Source organism: Acartia tonsa, chromosome 7, assembly GCF_053477335.1.
Source record: "Acartia tonsa isolate MP-2025a chromosome 7, ASM5347733v1, whole genome shotgun sequence".
In the NCBI taxonomy this organism is placed as follows: domain Eukaryota; kingdom Metazoa; phylum Arthropoda; class Copepoda; order Calanoida; family Acartiidae; genus Acartia; species Acartia tonsa.
The window spans coordinates 29,284,290-29,307,221 of NC_137266.1; the positions used below are offsets into that span (position 1 = coordinate 29,284,290).

At 30.2% G+C, this 22,932-nt stretch overlaps 1 protein-coding gene across 1 annotated transcript; it reads left to right on the top strand.

Annotated features, from left to right (window-relative positions):
• Nucleotides 1-1,510: 1,510 nt before the first annotated feature.
• Nucleotides 1,511-21,475, top strand: LOC145324255 (cell adhesion molecule Dscam1-like). The gene is made up of 7 exons (XM_080166878.1): nucleotides 1,511-1,646; nucleotides 5,869-5,931; nucleotides 6,523-6,588; nucleotides 9,047-9,108; nucleotides 13,063-13,153; nucleotides 18,893-18,994; nucleotides 20,375-21,475. The coding sequence occupies exons 1-7, from the start codon at nucleotides 1,586-1,588 to the stop codon at nucleotides 20,497-20,499; spliced, it is 570 nt and encodes a 189-aa protein (XP_080023004.1). The 5' UTR covers nucleotides 1,511-1,585; the 3' UTR covers nucleotides 20,500-21,475.
• Nucleotides 21,476-22,932: the final 1,457 nt, after the last annotated feature.

A 22,932-nucleotide genomic window follows, 5' to 3' on the forward strand; every position in this document is an offset into this window, starting at 1 on the left:
TTGTCCTCTAAAATATTGCTTTTTGTTCTTTTGTTTGGACTCGGCTGTGCTTTAATTCCCGATGCTATTAGTTTATTTAAAGATCCAATACAAAAACGGGACATTGTTCCTGTCCTGAGGGGAGAGTTACTTAAAGCTCACGTCCCCTCTATTCTTTAACTTTAATTTCTATACAGTAGGGGGTGAAGTTGGGGGATGTCAATAACCCAATCTGAAAATTTTAAATTGGGAAATAGCTCCCATATTCGTCATGCAATATTAATACTTGTTATAATTTTACCAAAACTTTCCTTCCATTGACTTTGCTACCTAGAGATGTAATTTTCCTTGTTTTTATATTAATTTCTACATTGAAAAATATGTACATTGAAAAGAGGAAATTTGAAGAATGCTGCAAATCCTGCCATTGTAGATACACATATTATTATACAATTATATACAATAGGTCTGGTTCAAACCAGACATTAATATTTATTTATCTCATCGTATTATAGACAGCTTTCGCGGATAGTAAAATAAAAAATATGAGACTTATTCCCGTTTTGTTGTCAACGAGAAGCCTTTGGCCCCGTATTCATTCGAATCCGGTGGATAGGAACCGGTTCTCATCCATACGAAAAAACTATGTCTAGCATCGTATTATATCCAGTTTTCTACGAATATAAAAATGTACAATCATAAGATTAAAAACAGTTTTTTTGGCCTTGCCTTCGGCACCCCGGGGCTAAAAAAACTGGTTTTAATCTTATAATTGTACTTTCTATATCCGCGGAAAGCTGTTTATAATACGATGCGAGAAATAACTATTAATTTATTTTCTTATGAAATAAAGTCCAAATCAATATTACAATTTTTCCTCATACTATTGAAATAAATTTTCTTTTATAAACAGGATAATTGTTCCTAAAACGTTGATTTCATAATATTTTTATTAAAAACAAAACAAAACAAAAAACTATACAGGTTGAAAAATACACAATCTGACCAAAGATGGGATATAAGATTCTTTTAAACAAACAAGTTACTTACGTGCCCTAAAATTTAGATTTCTTTTTGGAAATTACCCCAAATATTTTTGGGATTTTTATGGGGTCAGATTAGCACTGTATGTATTGGTTATTGTTTTTAAGCCAAAAGCATTAAAATTATAAGTAATAGGATTACATGAGTAGTACAATTACAAAATAAAAATTCAACCCAATTTTCAACTTTAATATGTATATAAAAACCCTATGTAAGACATATCGTCAACAAAGACGTCCAAGGGTGGGGTAAGGGGGTGTTTACTTCCCTTAAACTTTTAAACCCCTCTTAAAATATGAAAAAATTAGATTACCCCTCAAAATAAAAAGCTTGGGCGTCGTTAGCCGTCAATTTAAGTTTATCAAAGAAAAAGATTTTCCATTTAGGTACCAAGCTGTTTTTTAACTATCTGTTTTCTTTTTCTATTTTTTTTGCACTACATCTCTTAATATTTTAATGTATATTACTTTACTACACTTTACCTAACTACTCATGAATATAGTCGTCCTTGTTCTATTAAAAATCTGTCTACCATCCAGAAAACTAATTGTATGGACTAAAAATGTATGAGCAGGGAAACGATCATTCTCTACTTATCAAGAATGTTACAGAATATGATCTAGGTAAAATTAATTATATTTTTTATAGCGTAGCTTTTATACAATACGGATTTGTACGTCCAGAAAAATTGAAGCTCTTTTTAATTCCCTTTAAAAATTACGTCATTTTATTCATTCCTTTTTTATAGGCAATAGATTTAAAACTTTTGGCTGAAAAATGTAGTGGGACAAAGTGACTATAAAATTAGCCATGTGACGTTATAAAAATGAGGTATTTACCAATTTCATATTCCATCTCTTTTTTAGGGGTTTTCTTTCCCACTTCTCCTCTCATCTCCCTCATTTTTATGACGTCTAATGGCTAATTTTTGATTCCCTTTGTCCCACTACCAAAAATTCCCAAATTACGTCATATAAGAATAATGGACTATTTATTTTTATAAGCACTGTAAAGAGCTTCTAAAAATTGTGTTATATCTCAAATTAAACTAGCTTAATTTGTGTATTTTATGTATAAATCTGAAATTTTTTTGAGAGGAAAAAAACAAAAATCAGCTTATTCCCATTTTTTGGGTATTCTACTTTTCAGGAATATATCATCCTTGTTTTTGATAATATTACTAAACAATGATATGATTTATGGGTTTTTTTTATATAAAAGTACATAGCAGTACTTTATACCTAGCAGGGAACTTATTTAAGGCAGTGGACAATCGGAGATGAATTGATTTCGTTACCAATTATGAGGAATAAAATTCCCATGCTGTAGATATTAAACTATTGGTTGAAAGGTTGGCACACATATAGTTTGGAAACAGCCCATCAAAATTAAATATAAGTATCCAAAGTTCTAGAGCAAACGAATATGATAACGTGGTTACCAGACTAACTTATGTTCTAATGTCCTCGCTGATATTTTAGTTTCTTAAATCAAAACCCAACAGAATTGAATTCAGGGATTATTACAAATCTTAGAAATAATACAAATGAATTACAAACCAAACATACTTATATGTATGCACGTGAAAAAATGGCAAAGTTATTGAAACGCTTTTAAGCTTATTTTATGCATTTCAATTGCGCCAGTGGTAAAATAACTTTCCCTTAAAAACTCTCTTAATAAAATGAACTTGAATATTTTATGTTTTGTTTAATTTCCTTCTCAGAAATATAGTGGAATATTTGATCAGAAAAAAACCTTTTTGTTCCTTAAATAAAAGATTGAATGGGATATGGAAGGACGCCAAATTATACTGGTTCCAAAACGTTGTCTTATTCTTTAGCACAAAACCTTTTGGTTCAATTATGCATTGGGGTTGGTTTTAGTCTATTTTCAGGCCTAAACAGCTCTCGCCTAAAAGCTGAACCTATTTATAGTGCCTCCTAGAGGCTATGGGTAACTTCTGTTCAGTTTAATACTGGAAAAAAATATTTAAAATAAAAATATTTTCAATGAACGATCCCTGAATTGCTAATATTATTCCAACTTGCAAAAGTAAAAAAAAACTGTAAGTTGTGTGCATATTACTTTCAAACAATTCAAACCTTGAAAAATTGCAAATCTTTTTATAATCAAAGTTTGAAATTAAATTTGATATTCTCTTCTAAGGAAGTAAAATAGAAAGAAGAAAAAAGTATTTTGGTTTTAAAACCGCGAATGCATACAAAACTTAGAAACTGAATTTATCAGAGAGAGAAAGGGGACAATGGGCTGTTTATTATACTAGTCCTCAAAGTTATATAATAGCGTTTTCTTATTCAATGGCTTAAAAACTTTGGGGACTTTGTTGATTCATTAAGTTGTGTGTTCAAACGTTTCAACCACTTATTTGAATATATAGAAGGAGTAATTTTGTGTTTCATTGTTGTGGATGTACATTAATTTATCGGCCTTTTTTTTTATCCCTTTAGATCCCTTGTAGGATATAGTTAATGAAGCTACTGATTAAATCTACGTTAAAATTTTCCTTTCTTCTATTTTCGTAATTTAGTTGCATAAGTTAAATGTTTTCAGTAAGCTAGGCCTCAAAAAAAGGCTCATCTAATAATCTTTCTGAGAGTAGCAGGTTTTAGGCTATTGTTGTCAGTGGATTTTGATCAGATTTAGAGGTTATGAGGGATAAAATAATAGAATATTCCCTTTCCCAATTACGATAAAAAAAATGAAAATAAAAATCAATTAAGATTAAATAATTGCCTACAAACTTTTGTGTTAGTACAAAGAGATCAAAAAACAAAAAATCAGCCAACTTTAAGAAGCACTATTTTCTTGGTTGTTCTTTTTTGAAAACTAGCGGGTGAGCCCCTTAAATCTAAGGGCTCTGTATTTGAATGGACTAAGATAGACTAGAAAAATAGCTTAAAACCATCCCGAGACCTAAATATAAAATTAAAATAGCCCAAAACAATCATGGAACCTTTTAGAAGCTAACCTAAAAAAGAGAACCCACTTCACTAGTTATTGAGATATCAAGCTTCAGACAAAAATTCCTTACTACCTTGTAAAATAAAATAGTAATGGGACTAGAGGCACAAAGCGAAGCCATTAGTATTTAAAAATAGGCTAACCGATACTGTACATTAAAATATGTTTAAGACACTTTAATTCTTTTGATAAAACTTTGATATTTATGATATGAAATTGTAAGGAAAGTTTGGCCATTATGAATATAACACGGGGTCTAAAGTCTTTTAATTATAGTAATGTAACACCAAAGTTGTTGGATAACAAGGGTAGAAAATGTGATGTGATGTTACATCCAAAGCAACTGTAGAATTGTCTGACAAAATCTGTTTGCACAAGGTTGAGGGACTTTTACATCATTTATGTACATTGTACATTATTACAGGGAATTAAAGGATAATGGTAGGTTAATTTTAATTTTCAAACTTTCTGTATAGCCCGTAGTGTTATTTCTCTCTCCCCTGTCAATATGAAATTATAATAATATATGTCGAGTATATAAATGTGATGGGAAGATTTTTTTAAAATGAGCTGTTCTATCAACTTGTTCCTGATATTATTATATTGTCTTATATAAGACAAAACATAGAAAAATATATAGCTTCTTAGAATTTTAAAGAATAGCTTAACTTAAATTATCTTTGGACTAAAAATAACAACTTTCCTTTCAAATGATACTAACGGTTGCTCCATAAGACTTTTGGTCTTGGCATCTTGATTGATGTATGTAAAAGTTGTAGAGTATGCTACATGCCTAACTATCTATTCTTATCTATGTAATAGTTGTATGGCTAAGTTCTACCTAAATACAAGAGCATACTACCTGCCTAACTATCTATTCTTGTCTATGTACAAATTGCATGGCTAAATTCTACCTAAATACTAGAGTATGCTACTTGCCTAATTATCTATACTTGTTTGTGTAAAAATTGTGTGGCTTTATACTGCCTAAATACTAGAGTATACTACAAACCAAATTATCTATCCTTGTCTATGTAAAAGTTGTATGGCTAAATCCTACCTAAATACTAGAGTATTCTACTCGCCCAATTATCTATACTTGTCTATGTAAAAGTTGTATGGCTAAATCCTACCTAAATACTAGAGTATACTACAAACCAAATTATCTATCCTTGTCTATGTAAAAGTTGTATGACTAAATCCTACCTAAATACTAGAGAATACTACCTGTCTAACTATCTATCCTTGTTTATGTAAAAGTTGTATGGCTAAATCCTACCTAAATACTAGAGAATACTACCTGTCTAACTATCTATACTTGTCTATGTAAAAGTTGTATGACTAAATCCTACCTAAATACTAGAGTGTGCTACCTGCCTAACTATCTATCCTTGTCTATGTAAAAGTTGTATGGCTAAATCCTACCTAAATACTAGGATATGCAACTTCTTAAAACTTTTCTAAACTTTAGTGCCACATGCCATATTTTAAAATTTTAAAGATTTTCTTATTTACAATTAAGTATATAAAACAATAAATCAATTAATCCAATATCTTCATATGTGGAGAACGATTTTACGATACTACTTATGTTCTTTTTCGATGCTGTACGTATTGGTGCAAAAAATGGGGACAAATTTCAAATTGTTTTGGCGTGTGACGTCATACCCCCATCTCTTTTCTAGGGGGTTTCTTTCCTCCTTCCCTTTTCTTTCCCCTCACTTGTGACGTAAATAAACAGCCCCGTCAAATCAATTTAAAAATTGTCCCCATTTTTTGCACCAATACGTACAGCATCTTCTTTTTTCATACTAGAAAATTAGTTAGAATTAGTTTAATTTAAATATTTGAATAATTTAGGAGATTACAGCTGTTCGGCGGGTAATATCTATGGAAAAGCAGAGGCAAAATTGTTATTAACAGGTAAAATATTAATTTTTAAATAATATTATAATAAATGAATATAAATATAAGTAATTACAATACCAGTCGAAGCCGCAGCTGTACACATAAAAGCAGGACCTTAAAATATGGAAAAAATTATTTCTCATGAAACAATTTAAATAATTTTCTTTTAAACATGATTAACATTTACTAAAAAAATTGGAAAAAAATTTAAATGAATTTAGAATAAATTAATATGCTTATCAACTTTATTTTCAATTTATAAAATTCAATTTTTAAATTTTAAAATGAATATATTTTTATGTTTTAAGGTTTAAAAACGGTTAATTTAATAAAAATGCCCTAGGGCGTCCAAGCTTTTTAATTTTTTAAAGAGGGAGGCCGAGGGGGAATCCTAAATTTGAGGGTAATTTAACAGTGTGGGAAATATTTAAATAGTAGGGGCGTTACATACTTTTGGGGCGGTTTTTTTTAAAAGAAAGATCCCTCCAAATTTTTTTTTGAAGGTGGCACCTCCTGCAGTGATAAAAAGATTTAAGGGGGGAAGGGGTCTGGTTTTAATTTAAATTGATAGGAAACTTCGCTTCTAAAATATGTATTGAATTCAAGGTGTACCAGACGAACCAGTTCTATTGGCAGATTTATCAACGGGCTCCGGCGGATTTTATCATCTAGGCAATCATGGAATATCTTTAAAACAAGAAAGATGTAACTTTGTAGTTGCGTAGCTACTCTTGAAGGGTCCAATGTTCAAACTGTCTAGAAAAAAACAGTATAGATTCTAGTCTGTCCGTTTCTATACACTTTACTGTTCTTTTCAATCTAAAAATGTAATTACCTATTCTTTTTGAAAAAAACAATTCTTAAAATATATAAATCATGCCATAAAAAAACCCAGATATTTATGCAAAATTATTTGAAAAGAAATCTATTAGAAATGGGTGATTCAATCATTTTTAGGAGTGCATTATCCTTTTGTATCTAAAATTGAAAATATATTACCACTGCAACTTATAACTAGTGAAGCTACTCTACAGTAAAACTGGGAAGGACCCTTTAACAAGCAGACGAAAATAAATTTCACTAAACTTTGAATCTCAATGAAGCTGTTAAAAAAAGCTGTGTAGCCAAGCCATAGTTTATTAGTGTTTGGACCCAAGTAATCATTGGGCGTTTTGACTTTAGTAGTAATGGAGTAATTTAATTTTTTTTGGTTAGTTTTTAATTAAGGGTTAAAGTAGCAACAAATTATCTATCATCTTTTTGTCAGATTATAAAATCATTAAGTAATTTTTAAAAACCCAATTCAAAATCGGGACAGGGCTTTGCCTTTTAGAAAAAGTTACTTATAGCTCTTGTCCCTCTATTCTTTTACTTTAATTTATTTTGCACAATTTAGACTATAACAACATATCTACAATTGGAAGAAGTTTTCCTTGTTGTATTATAGCTACTATAGCTGTGAATATTGACCATAAAAAATAAACATTTTCGTTCTTACATTACCTACCCAATTCAATGTTTATGCAGGCAAAAAGTAAGAAGTAAATTACATTTTAATGAAATATTTGTAACAAATAACTTGAACTAAAATGGCATTAGTGAAAATAACACATTTTATAAATTACATAATACCAAAAAGATTAAAGTAATATATATAGAGTGATAAATAGCTGTGTAACTCTTTTCCTTTTTCAAAGGCCTTGTACCGTCTTTTGGTTGGGTCTTTGCTATCAGCTGGATCTTTCAAAAATGTAAATACTGTTGGGTGCTGGCAAAAGAACATAAAGCAAATTGTAAACTAATGTGAACACAAGGACGCCAAAGCTTTTTACTTTAAATGAGGGTTTCCATACGTTCAAGGGGGTAATCAAGGGGGATATCTATTAATGTATTTTTAAAAAACTTTTGGGGTGTAAAATAAGAAAATTCAAAGTCAAATGGGGTAGACTCCCCTTTACTTGGACGTCTATGTATGAGCTATAATGATTTCTGCATTTTTATCTAGTTAAATATGTTTTGCATTGTCTAAATACTATTTATTTGTTGAAAAATATTTAGAAAATTATCTATTGACGTGTATAAATTATGATTTAAATATGTACAATATTGAAGTTGCGAATTCAGTCGTTTTCATTAAGCAACAACAAATACTGAGATGAATGGCTGTTCAAGGGTTTTAATAATCATTTTAAAAATAACATTTACCATTATTTCTGTTAGAACATAAAGTACCACTTGAGAAAATACATAGCATATATCTATCTATATACTTTACACTGTAAAAAATATATTCTAAATTTGCCAAAAAAAACCTTATTAGGCAAGACTTGGACTACCGACTATAAGATCGACTAAGTGTCAAATAGGTCTGTTTTAAAAATATTCCAATAAAATTTTCCTATTGGGTAATGAGTATTACTATTTTTTAGAGTGTATGTATTCGCATTTACAATGCCTTTTCAAATTGCTGCATTTTCAATTTTCTCCCTGCTTTTACACAAAATTTGGATGTTTCTGCTCAACAGTTGAACAGTTTTCATTTTCTATACTAGATAAGAATGCTTTGAATTCCAAAGTTCAGCAAATTTGAATGTAAAGCTATCTTTTAATAGAATTGGTTCATTTTAGGGCTGGGGTTTTACTAATATTTCATTTGGACAATAAATAGACTTTCAAAAAATTCCATTTTTTTATTGCTTATTGTAGGTGAGATTAGTTAGCTGTAAAGATTAAAGGGCTCCTCTGGGATACTGAAAAACCCCGCAGAAAAACCCCCCTCCCCTCTACCGCAGGATCTTAAAATATGTTTTTAAAACTTAGAAATGGTAGGTGATATCTTGATCAATAAATAGGTTTATAATGATAAAATAAATAAGAAAATTAAACTTTTTCTACATATTATCATTTGGCCTCTAATTATTATATAATTTTCAGAAAAGCGTTATTTATTATGTAAATTTTATAATATGCGGACAAAGTCGTGCAACAAAAGGGTTGGTTGTCTGTAATAGTCGGGATAGATAGTTTCTTATGACCTATCAGCTATATTTAGTTGTAAGTTTCTTAACTATTTGAATGAACACTCTATCCGAAACTAAAGACATTTCATGTATGTGCTATGTGCCTTTAGTTTGGACGTGTAAAAGCTATTCACCAATCATCAAGTACAGGTTCAAGCACAGGGCTCTTAAGGTGAGTGAGTGGCTTTTTAAAAGTGATGCTTTTATATATTTAGGTTCGGTTCATACGTCCATCTATGCGTTCTTAAAGTAGATCTCTTAAATGCTGCATTTAATAAATAGTACAGCAAATTCATAATCTTGAGCAATTTTGTTAAGCCTTCTATATTTATATTTTTTATTGAGTTCTGACACTCTAAAATCTTCCGTCTAATGTGAGAATTTGGCTTTTATGGATGTTGTCATCCTTGTTATATGCATCAATTGATATCTTTAACCAGGTCATAATAAACAAGGAAAATTAATATCAAAAGAAGTAAAAGTTCTTTTTAGAAAGCCAAATATTAAGATATATTGCCGGAATATTCTTTATTTGTATGACTTTTAATAAATTGAGTTACCCATTTAGGGAAACTTTTTATCAGGGAGTAAGGGAGGGGACAATGGGCAATTACTTCAATTTAAGAGTTTTCGCTGAAAGCAATGAAAACCAGATTTATCCAAAAAATATGACCAAAATTGTAAAGGGATTTTGTAATATAATTTAAAACAAAATTAGTTCTAAGAAAAAATCATTTACTTACCAATACATCACAATGTAGTAAACATTCTGTAATTAATCACTAGAAAAATCTTGTTTAGAAATTTGTCAACCCTTCTCATATATTTTTAACTACTACCTAAATTCAATGGGTTCTTAGATTTTTAATACATAAATATCACAGTAGAGTTTCTATACATGAAACGACATTTTCTTGGGAAAAAATATTTGTTAAAACCAGCCATCAATAACAAACTTTTCTGACTGCAATATTCAAAACTAACTCAGCTAGTTAGCGGGGCATTGATGCGCTAGTACCCAAAGTCAGTCAGAAACGGCTGAATTCGTGCACATTCCCTTTTCACCAGAACACAAAGTCTCGATCAGACTCTTAAAAATTGAATATTCGATCCATTGTCCCCTCCCTTACTCCCTGCTTTTTATAGTCACTGGTCGTAGCTGGAAAACGTGTCTCAAAAATCAGCAATGTGACGTCTTAAAAATGTGATGTATAATTCCTCATTTTTATGACGTCACAAGGCTGATTTTTTAAGACACTTTGTCCAGCTACCACTGGTCGGTTTTATGCTTTTTTCATCAAAATTTAAGGTACCCTTAGAGGCTAGGGGCTAAAACATTGAATAACATTTCACTAACTAGAAGAAAACAAACAATAAACAAAGGGTAGTAGGTAGGATTAAAAGAAAAATACAGAATGACAAAAGGCGTTTTTTTAATTTAATGAGATTTTTATTTCTTCTATTAACCAACCCCTGAATATATTTTCAGACTTTAATAAATTAATTTGAAAAGTGATAATAGCTTTTCGCAGACGCTATTAAATTTTTGTATAATTCCTTTAATGTTTAAATTATTCATTTTCCGATATCGCTTTTCTATCCCAGTAACTCAGGAATTTACTTTATTTAAGTTTAATAGGGGCTACAGCTTTAGCCTCTAGGGGTGTGTTTAATGCAATGTAGATTATATATACAGATAGCCCCAATCAGTTATTGGTGTATTACTTTATTTGAAGCATATTTTTTTTGTTAGAAATTTTACAACAAATTTGATTGTTATTAAACTATTCTTATTGATTTTTTTAAATGATTATAACTAAGGCGATTATTCATAATGTTAGGCTTATTTGTTTTTAAGTAAATTTACTGCTCATGGACAAACATTTTTTAGTTAATTCTTCTAGAATAGAGTTTATACTTTCAAATTACTTAAATTAAAGCTAATTAAAGCTATATGTAGTTATTAATTTCTGTAGTCCAGCTTTTTATGTAATTTTTAAGTATAGATGTATAATCCAGACAACTAACTCGCAAAAGATGAGAAGACACTATTCATATGCTAACAATTTTTTTTTCTATTCTTTTGTGTGTGTGTGTATTATTTCCGACGCTATTAGCTGATTTTAAAGATAAAAATACAAAATCTTGATAAGGTCCTCACCATGTGGGCAAAGCTAGATTTAGTTCATGCCCCGTCTATTCTTTTACTTTAATGTTTTATTCCTTGTTAAGATTTGTAGGAAGTTCTACTACATATAAAGAAATCATCTCATAAGCAGGCATCTGAAGGGATAAGATAACGAGTAATTCATATACGTTCCAATGATGATAAACAAAATTGTCCCTTCTGTAAATTCAATTATTGGTTGAAATTTTGAATTTCAATGAAATTATTTAAAGTTTTTCAGCCAACTAATGAGATGATGCAGTTGTAAAACTTTGGGTACCAGAATGATTGACAATTTAATGTCCCCTCCATCCCTGTCTTAGAAGACATTATCATCATAAAAACAGCATTTTCTTGCTTTACACATTTTTTACACAAGTTTTGAGTTCTTTGGTGCTTAGTTTCTCTGAAACTAAGTATTTTTTGTTGCAAAAAAACAATATTTAGAACTTGATTCAATTTTACTAACAACAAGAGTTGCTTTTAAAGGAGATATATTTATCTATTTTATACAGGGGGGAAGGGTTGATTTTTTACTTTAGTTCAGGTTAGGTAATTTTGTATTTGGTAGTGTGTAGCCCTGAAGGGTTAGGGGACATCAATTATAGGCCCTGCATTGTTAAGACTACCTGCAGTGGCAAGGATATTGAAAAAAACTACCCCCCCTTTTTTAAAATTTATTACAAAAGTAATGAGAAAAGTAATGGTATGGGAGTCAAACAAGCAGTATACAAGCTTTTCAATCAATAATTCTCAACAAAGGGGGGTAATTTTGTTTATCATTTTTGGAGATGCACATCAATTTATTGTCCATTGAATTCTCACCCAAGAACCCCTGTAATTTTGGAAAGATAAATTTGTTATGGAAATATGCGTCTTTGTAGTGCTCACATTATTAGAATGATAAGTTGGACATATATTTTTGGGGCTTTCTATGATGACAGACATTCAGTAGACTGAATAAGTACTCAAGTATTATTGTACATTCCTTACTACCTCCCCCAAATAGTAAAGACCCTTTAACTATATGACAAAAATCTATTTCATTGAACTTTTACTTTCTCAATTAAGCTGTTGGACGCTGTTTGTAAATTTCAATGTTTTGGTTAGTTGAAGTGGTGGCAAATTATCTATGTCTTATTAGTTTATTGTCAGTTTTATAAAGTTGCAAAGTAATATTCAAAATATTTCAGTTCACATTTTGGCAGTGGTCTTTTCCAGATACTTGAAATTTTACCTTAACTGATATCAGCTGTACTTAAATAAAAATCAGTCAATGAGCTTTGCCTTTTATGGAAAGCTAATATTATGGCTCTTGCCGCCTGTATTATTTTACTTCAATTATACATTCACAAAAAATAATGCTTCTAAAAGTTTGATTAATATTTGGTTTTAAGAATGTCTTTTTTTCTTAAGTAAGTAAACATTTCAAAAATATTTGTAAAACTGGAAAAAATTCCATACATACAAAATATCTAGTGTACAAAATTTGACCCCGAATTAACTTTCATCATTATCATACATACGCGGTCAATTACAACATTTTACGCAATATTAAGGATTTATGCTACATATCTTATGTTGCAAAATTATAATTCTTATTTTCTTGTTATATAGAATCTAAAGGGTAAAAGCCTTGCATATTTTCGTACAATTTTGGAGTATGTTTCTAATCGTACCGGACTTGCACCTGCAGATCCAAATACATTTATTTGACCCCTTCCCCCTCTATTATTTACTCTAATAAAAACTCCATAAAAATAAAGATGAGGAGATCTTGGATCAATTTAAGCACCAAAATACCTATATCATACCATTATCATATAATTTACACTTAATTTTGTCAGATTTGATTATTTAAGTCCTTTGTTTCTGACCATAATAAGTATCATTTTAACTTATGTCATAAACCCTGAATAGTCAGTCCTTATGTAATTTTTAATGAACTTTTTCTTTTAGAATGAAGTGAATGATTCAAGTTGGGTGGCCCAGATAATTATTGAGACAAGCAATCCTGTAAACAATGTTTATACATTCACACATACTATTGGTAAGTTTTAATTTTAAGTATTGAACTTATACATCAATGTTTTTACCTTTTGATATTTTTGATAGATAGAGGAGATTTTAATTTTACAAGGAAACTTTGACTTTCAGCTGCAATTTGGAAAGGTTCTAAAGATTCTCCTGACTTATAATCTTATTCGTCCTTCTTTGTTCATCTTGATATTTAGATTTTGTTTATATTTCTATGGTTTGCTACTTAAGGATGTTGTAAGTTTGTCTGTTTCTTTTTAGTCTTTTTTCTCTCTCTTTTTCTCTTTTTCTTTCTCACTCTCTTCTCTCTTTTCTGCTGTAGTAGTTTATGATAAATGCGTATAACCCTTGTAACCTTGTTAAACTCTTGCTCCATTATTTTATCTACATAAACATAAAATTGTAAGTATGTCCTTAAACAGCATCCTGTGTTTACGCAGTTTGGCAAAAAATTTACTTACATTTTTGTTTCGACTTATAGATTTATATTCTGCTTATTTAGTTTTGACACTCTTCAAGTGTTAATGTTCGTTTGTCCTACCGTTTTATAGCTTCATTGTTGTTATAATTATTTTCTAAAACTTCATATGGTGTGAATGTCAATACAACATTACCAAGATAAACAGGGAGATTCACTCCTGGTGTGAGTTCATGAAAAGAAAGATGATTAATTTCATCTATTAGAACACTTTTCATTCTGTTCTTACAGTTTTATAGTTCTCTACAATATGAGAGTATGTATCATATGTATGACACACATTTTAGGGTGGAAAAAATACAAACAAGTTTTGTAATTCATTTGGATCATGGAAAGAAAACGAAGTAGCGGGTTTCGTCGTAATTTCACCGTTGTTTTTTCCTATTACTAGCCCCTAACACTGCGTGCCAATCATTAACATTTACTAAACCTCACCTAAAATTACCTATAAAAGGATACTATGAAAATACAACGAAACCCGCTTCTTTTTTTTCCATGATCCGTGCATACATGGCATTACAGACAAAGTGTGTAATGGAGTAGCATGTTTAATGTTTATGTATCAGGGGAAATCTTCACCAGTATCCCTGACCTTAGTGCTGAGCAAGGGTAAATGAATTTGTCTGGTGAATGGAGAGTCAATTCCAGGGAAGGAGGGGGTATTGGAACGTAAATTATTCTGGTAACAAATGTTTTAGAATTAGTTTTATATACTTTAATTGGATTTTATTAACATGTTAATGTTGAAGCAAGCAGTATTTAAAATTTTGGACTATTAATTTCAATCAACAAAATGGGTTATTTTGTTGGGTTGGTGGATATTCATCAGTTTATCCATTGTCTTATCCCTTGAGATCCCTGAGTATAATCTTATAAAATAATGAATACACAGACAGAAATGGATACTATAAGAGCATTGGACTATTATTTTATTTGTCTAAGTTTTGTACTTTAAATTTAATTTCTTTATTTAATTACATTTCTCTTTACACAAACTTTTGACAAGGATAGACATCTTCAAAGATTGTACATTAACATATTTTGTAACGAAAGGACAGGTATTTTGTTTTCATTTCATAAAAATAATAAGTAAGCCATTAATTGTAGATTTTTTTGCTGCTTTTGATATATTTAGATGCTTGACACTAAAATTAGATTAAGGAGAATGCCTTAGCCCAAAAAGCTATAGAAACATAAGTATAACATTTTAATAAGCAAGGGGCCTGTAGGGACACGTTAAATGTTTTTTATTCAATCTATGGTAAAATCAACAGTTTACCAAACAATATCTGGCCGTTAGACGGCACTAGTTATATTTTTTTATGATATTTGGCAATTTTTCTTTGGATGGTGGTTGTAATGAAAAACATGTAATTCAGCGGTTAGTGAGATTCTTCGGTACAGACAGGTACAGACAGAGACCCTTTTACTTTATTATAAGGATACCAATTAGGTAAAGGTTTCAACCTAATTGAGTTTTATAAATAAATTACTTTTCTACTATTGAAAAAATAATTTCAATGCATTTTAATCAGAATCAAATGAATTAAAATCAATCATGAATTGAAAATTTAATCAAAATAAATATAAAAACAAAAATATGTTTTTTAAGGGTATAACTGCAAAAATTAGCAGAAGAAGAAACTTGTAAAGAATTTAAATTTGTCAAGAAATTTTGTGAAAGGAATTTAATTACATTTTTATGTATGCGTGCGGGAGTGTATGCATTATGTAAATTATAAGTAGCGAAGCCAACCCGCGACCGTGGATCAACAAGTTGCTCATCTACTCGTCGTTGGGGATGTGATAGGTTTAAATCTCGGCCCCTCACCGCGTCATAACTAAAGACTACTGCTGCTATGTGAGATGCACGACATAAATAGTTAGAGTAGGGGGAATGCCTGATCCCATAAACAGAAGAAACTCATTACCATGCTCTGTTAGGACTTCTCAGACAAAGGTCGTGCAAATTTCTAAATGATTACTTGAAATCTAAGGAGAATTAGGTAATTATAGTAGCGAAGCTATTATACAAGTAGGTTAGTTAGTCTGTTTGTCCGTTTATGGAAGGCCTAGTACAAAGTAATATCAAAAAAGTGAAAAATAGGTTTTTATTCAAACAAGTAACTTGAAATAGTTATTTGTTGTTTCGTATTATAAACAGCTTTCCGCTGATATAAATATTATAATGTTTAAACCAGTTATTTTAGCCACGAGATGACAAAAGCACTGGCTAGCAAAACTAGTTTTAATATCATGATTGTACAGTTTTATATTCATAGAGAACGGGATATAATATGATGCATGATTTTTCAGTATGGCACAGAACAGACTCTAATCCATTGGATATTAATAGATTTCGAAGCCACAGTGGAAATAATATTAAATATCTTAAAACGTTGAGCGTTATGAAAATTTTCTTCCTTGTCTACAGACGTAAGCAAAATAAACCTTGAATTTTTATAACCAATGTTAAGTAACGATCAGCATTTCGAGTCTTACTAAATTAAAAGAAATTTTGTAAGTTGCTTAATAAACTAAGTTTGTTATTAATATGTAACTGAGACAGTCCATAACTCTTTGGTTTAATAATCCGTAGGAAATGCACTGTACGACATGTAATTCATGTCGCAAAAAGTAATTTACTCGGCTCCTATAAAAGATAAGAAGCTTTTTTTTCTTGAGAATATTCCTCTTACTCATAAGTAATTCTGTTTGTCATCCTTCGGAATTTTCTCAGGGATCTTAAGGGATAAGACAATGGTCTATAAATCTATGTATATCTCCTATGATAATACACAAAATTAGTGGCTTAAACGTTTGAACACTCAACAATCAAGACAATTTTATTATAAAACCTTGGATACCAATGTAATAAACAGGCAATTGTCACCTCTCTCTGAAATTGACTTCAATTTATCATCAACAAATTTTTTTTGGTGGGGGAAGAGGTTAAAGGGTACCCCACATATAATTATTTTTTTTAAAAAATGTGGAGGAATTTTTCTCTTTTATCAGGGAGAGGGTGTCGTGCCCTCCCACTCCAAATAGCCAAATACCTTCCCTGGATCAATATAAAACTTCCTATAAAGTTGTGAAACGATCAGTTTAACGGTTTGCAAGATATTTGAGGTTATACAGACAGACATGCAGGATGTCAGAAAGACAGACTGACAGTCATCCTGTCATTTTAATATAAGAATCAACCAATTTGTAATTTACCCCAATAAATAACACTGATGTTGGTGGTTATATATATTACCATAAGTAATTGAGGTAATACCACTTAAAGCACAAGTGGAGCACATAAAACCCCTAAAAAAAACATCAACATTAAAAAAGGCGTGAAGAGGGAGGGGTCATTAATGGTTAAACAACTTCGCTGTAACCAGTTCTGGCATTGTCCGAATTTAGAAAAAAACTTTTCGCCCCATTCTCTTTTTACTTTACCACCCCCTCACCAATTTAAAAAAACAGCTAAAGTTTATGGGGGTTCATTGGATCATTTGTGGTACTTAGAGGGAAAGTACCATAATTGGCTTTCAACCTATTTTAAAAATTGCATTTTTATATAAAATAAAGTAATTTGATTTTACACACAATTTAAAGTCTAGCTCAACGAAAGATATTATTAATCTCAAATAAAATTATTTTAAACAAGTTTGTACAGTTTCACAACAAACCAAACAACAACAAGCAAAATTATTTTACAATTTATTATTTTAAACAAATTTCTTGTAAACTATTTATCTATGATCCAACTTTGCTTTGACAAATCATTTTACACTAGCAGCTACGCCCCTAGAGGCCTCTATGGGCCTATAAGTAGACCCCCCACTTACAATTTTGTATTTTTGAAACTTCTTTCCTAGTGGTGATTTCTCTTGTGAGGGAGGTGGTACCCTTTTCCAAAATAGTTATAAACCTTCCCATGATCTGTAAGAAACGACATTGCAAAGAAAAACCATGACGGCTCAGCGAAAAATAACTATTCTAATCTTCTTCATTGTATATTTAAACAGTGAACAGTTATGAAATGATTTCTACTGAACTATATTCTAATAGAATTCTAATGTTTGTTTATGTAAATTTATTATTATGTCACATCAGCCATCAATAACAGAGACAAATAGTCATACTCAAAATCTGTAAGGGCGAGGTAATAACGAGGAGCTCTTATAGCGTGTCAAGTCATAATGTATTGAAAGTGGAGCTTGATCTGGCCCTGGTGGCTGATCAAAAGTGTCTCGTCATACTCCAGGAGTCTTAGGTCCAATTTCTAAGAAACTGGGGTTAATCAAAAAAGAAAGGAAAATAATCAGCTATTTCAGTTTATATAACTCATATAATGTTTGACTAAGCTAAAAGGAAATTGTTTTCAAGTCAACAAAGACGTCTAAGCTTCTTTCTTAAGATTTTTTGGGGAAGCACGCAAAAAAAGTTCTTCTAACAATTTTACAATTTATTTTGGAGTTACAGTTTACAGAATGAAGGGGGGGGGGGGAATAAAATAAACAAATTTTTAATGGAATTTTTAAAATTTATAGTTCTTTGGGCCAAAAAGAGAATTAAAGAATCATTTTTTTCCCCAGGGCTTAATTCTATTTTGTTGGGGGGGGGGGGGACGGGGGATTTTATATCCAAAGTAGATATAAAGAAAAAGGTTTTATGAAATATAATGATTATAAATCACCCCTTTCATTAATTCCATATCTAAATTGTAGAATACCTGTACCTATTGCGAAGAATTCTTTGAAATTCAAATTTATTATAAAATACTAAATTTAAGTTCTAGGGCTATAAAGTAATAATTTTAAATTATTAATTATTTTTTTTCATTTCAATGGCTCTGCAACAATGGGAGAAGGGGTTCTACACCTGCCCTACACCTTTTAAAAGTTTTATTTTATTAAAATAAAAAAGAAAAATTAGGTTGGAAATTACTAAATTACAAACATACATCCAGCTACTTTAATATTAGTATTTTTTCTTTGAAATATACTGAAATCTATATTGACAAATCCATTAAATCATCAATATTTCAACCTATCATTGAATATCTTAACTCTACTATGCTTTTTTTCCGTTTTCTTCCTTATACTTACAGTAATCATCATGCAAAAAATTAATTAGTTAGAAACATTTCAGATCTGTATGTTACGAATGTACGGAGGAAAAAAACGGACCAGCTACAAATATAGCAAAGCTTCGCTTGTATATTTTTTGTAAGCTAATTTAAAATTTGTTTAAACTTTTAAACTAATTAAATTTCAGAGGGACTCTGGCCTGGAGATTATTATGAAGGAACAATTGAGAGTTACAACAAGTTCGGCTGGAGTCTTCACTCTGATGTATTTAATTTTACTTCTGAAACAGGTATTATTCACATACACAAAGTGTTTTCAAGTATGGCATTAAAAACCGATTTATATCCGCTGGATTAGAACCGGTTCTTAGCCAAAAGTAAAAATCATGTACAGCAATTTACAAACAATTTTCCATGACCATTAAAAGAGTAAAATTTAGACCAGTTTAGTTAGTCCAGGCCTCGGCCTGTTGGGGCTAAAAAAATTGGTTTTAATCTCAAGATTTTTTTATTTTAAAAAACGCGGAAAGCTGTCTACTATTGTACTATGCGATAAACAATAAGAATTTAAATATCATACTATTTCTGGCAGTCTGATTGTCTTAAAAAACGTAATGTTTCTTATCCTTAATTTAGCTATGTTAGAATTGTCCTATCGACTTTAACTGTATCCTATATTACAATTTTTTGTAACAAATTTAATTACAAACAATGCTGTCCAGACTTATATATTCATATTCTGCTTATTAAGTACTGACACTCTTTGCCAAACCTATAAAATGTAAAAAGTCTTTTTAGAAATGAAAAAATAAAAGTCTTGAACGTACAAAATATTTGAATATTTTGTAATAATTGGCTGATTTCAAAATTCCAAGAATATATTTAAATGTCAAAATTCTATTCTTGAATTTTTCACAAATAAAATTCATGTATTAATTGATCAATAAAAATCTATTCAAGAAAATTTTGAACATTTTTTAACTAGAATTTAAGCTTTACTACATAAAAGGTTTGTTCGTTCGTACCTCCGCAACGGATAGCTCGCATAAAAAAGTTACCCATGCTAGAACCCTATTGACTTCAAACCTTATACAAAGATTACTATAACAGTAAGGTGTAATCCTATTATATAAAGTAGTAAGCGTTTTTTGTCTGTCCCGAAGGATCTCACTAACCGCTGAACCGATATTGTTTTCCTTTACAGTGAAGCTTCTTATGGGTCCTGGGAAGGTTTTTAGCTATTTTTGGGGAGGGTGTCTTCACCCCCCTCCTCCAAAAAAAATATTTTGTTATTCTTTTGAAACGCAAATTTAATATGGGATTATGTCGACTTTTCCCCCTTAAGTGCCCCTAGATGCTTCTAGGGGCGTAGCCGCTAGTATGGAAAGAAAGGAAAAACTTAAATTATTATTAGAACATATGAACATTTTTGTCAAACAAGCTTAAAAAATATTTTAACGTGTCAATTCTTATAAAGACAATGCTTAATTGTAACTTATTTTAATTAAGAAATAATGTCAATTGGTCTAAAATAATTCAAAATAGTTTTAACTAATTTTAATTTCGACTCACACTTTTTTTTACTTATAAAATCTGTCTGCATTTTTCAAAATTTGATCTATTATCAAGCTTTGCTTTTATGATTATTGATGAACTTTTTTTTATTTCAGATACGGTTGGACGTTCTAAGAATGATCCAAAAATTCAATTGATGCTTTCTGATGGTCCTACAACAAGTTTGTCATATTGTATGCTGTTTATATTAATAAGTTCCTATTTAATCTTTGCTCAGTAATTGTACTAATTGTGTTTGTATTATCATAAAAAGTTATTTTCAATGTGGCTAGAAACCGATTAATATTAGCAGGATTAGAACCGGTTCTCAGCCTTCCTGAAAAATGTATAGCATCGTTTTTAAAGACAATTTTCCATGGATATTAAAAGAGATCATAAGTTTTATTTTCATTTTAATATCCACGGAAAGCTGCCTATAATACGATATGATAAATACGTATTAGTTTTTTCTCAAGCCATGACTTAAATAAAGACTTTTTATCAAGTCATCTCAAAAGATCAATTAGACACTGAAATAAAAAGTCATTTAAATTAATTATATAAATTTTGAACTGAAAAATCTCCAAAATAGTAATACACATTACTTAATTTTTAATTATATTAGTAAGTTTGTATATTTCATTGCCTTATTGGTCTATTTTGGGGAAAAAAGGCACAATTCCATGAAGGCATCGCATGGCCTATTTTAATGTTTATATTTGTTTTAGTATGGCTACTCTAAAAGTTTATCATTCTTTGGTCATCATAATTGTTAGTAAATTTTTTAAATGAAAGTTTTTAATTGAAATATTCAAGCTTTGAGCTTATCACACAAAGTATCCTCTAGAGCACTGAAACCTTCTCCACCTTATTAAAAAAAGTGGAGGGGAGGGGGTAGTTTTTCTTTAATTTTTTTTTTTATAAGTCAGGTTATACTTGGAAAGCACCAAAATTTTTGACTTGAAAAAATAATAAGCGTAAAGACTTAATGAACACTAGCCTGCATACTTATATGTAGATAAATAATATAACTTTATAATATAACCTTGTCTCTCTTCTTCATTTGCGAATTAATCATTCAACCCGCGTAGGAAAAATTGGTTTGATCTTAACAAATCAAAAGATTTCTTGACGTACATGAAACTTCGGCCAATAAAGGTGTTATAATAAAAAAGGGTCAAAGTTTGTTTTGAATTAATTAAAATTACAAAATAAAATAGCAAGAAAAGCAAGATAGATCTTTAAATACATTAATGAGGTTTGTAAACAAATTTTGGGGTTAATATTTTTGAGTAGAACTTTTTGTGAGATGATGTTGGTACCACACAGTGGGATCTTTTGCCAAAAAACGGGACATTAAGGGTAGACAAAAGTAAACATCAATAAAAAAGCTTGTATTAGACGAAATAATGTAATTTCTTTTGCTTTAACTCAAAAATAACATAAATATTGCTCCTGTTAACTTCTAATGTGCATTTGGTAAGTACGTCTGGCGGTTTTGGAGAAGCGAAGCTACCCTATTTTTAAAAAATCTATAAACCTTCATAACTTTAGTTAGGATAGGAATATTTTAACAAAATAAACGTCTATGTAAATATTTCTTCAATGCAAACAATGTTTGTGAACATAAATATAGCGTCAGGTGCACCCAGTTCGAGTCCCGGCATTTTTAGGTAGGTCCAGTATAAGTAAAATAGGACACTAATAAGGCATGTTTTCTAATGTTTTTTTTTACAGATATAAACAACAATAACATAATTTTCAAAACACTTTTGATTTTGTGTTAATACCTTTATTCTAAGTCTAGCTATCTTCATTTAAAGTTTGTAAAAGAATATAAACATAATTGCTTATATTATATTCTCTCTCAAACGTATATTTCTCTATCTCTCTCAGACGCATATATAATGTTTTTGCAATATTATAATTAATCCCCGAATTTGAATTTCTGCTGAACCAAAACCAGTTAGAAATACAATTTTTTTCAGAACACATGAAATTTAGCAAATTTAATAGCTAAAATAAAAGTATTTATAAGTCATCTTTTTTTAAGGACTCCTTGTTCCCTTAAATGTCCATTAAAACCGCGAGAACGGCAAAAATCGTTAAAAATCACACCTACGGCGGCAAATAACGGCGAAACGGTTGGCCGGAGGCAAATAATGCATAAGTAAAGAAAGTTCCGCCTTAAAAAGTTAGAAAACATTGCAGAGATGACTTTGGGCTCTAAAATGACTCCTTCCCCCTCTAACGAGGAAAAATTTCAAATTAACATGAACAAAATTGTTCAAACCATGCAATGTAAAATGCTCAATTACTCAAAAACGGCCGGGAGGCCCCAGGTTATGAAAACTGTTTTAAACACAATACATGTTGCATATTAATATTATCATTGCAAAACCCGGGGCATCCTGGCCGTTTTTGGGTAAAATGGAGAAAACTGATTTTTTGGGGTTAAAAATCTTAATATTTTTGGTGAAATTTTCTCACAAAATGTCAATTTACACCACCAAAAAAATATTTTTTTAAAATTTTTCTTTAATTAGACATTGGTACAGGTATCTGAAAAGTACCTCAATCAAAAATTATTTTCATAAGATGAACATAAATGTATTTTTTGTTGCTTTGAAAAAATTGTGTAAAAAAATCTGGAAAATCATCAAAACTGAAAAGA

What these genes read in the sequence shown, in the direction of transcription:
- LOC145324255 (XM_080166878.1), top strand. Translation starts at nt 1,586, where the DNA reads ATGTATGAGCAGGGAAACGATCATTCTCTACTTATCAAGAATGTTACA. An exon ending in TACATTCACACATACTATTG is followed by an intron (nt 13,154 to 18,892) that starts GTAAGTTTTAAT and finishes ATTAAATTTCAG; the next exon opens with AGGGACTCTGGCCTGGAGAT. An exon ending in TAATTTTACTTCTGAAACAG is followed by an intron (nt 18,995 to 20,374) that starts GTATTATTCACA and finishes TTTTTATTTCAG; the next exon opens with ATACGGTTGGACGTTCTAAG.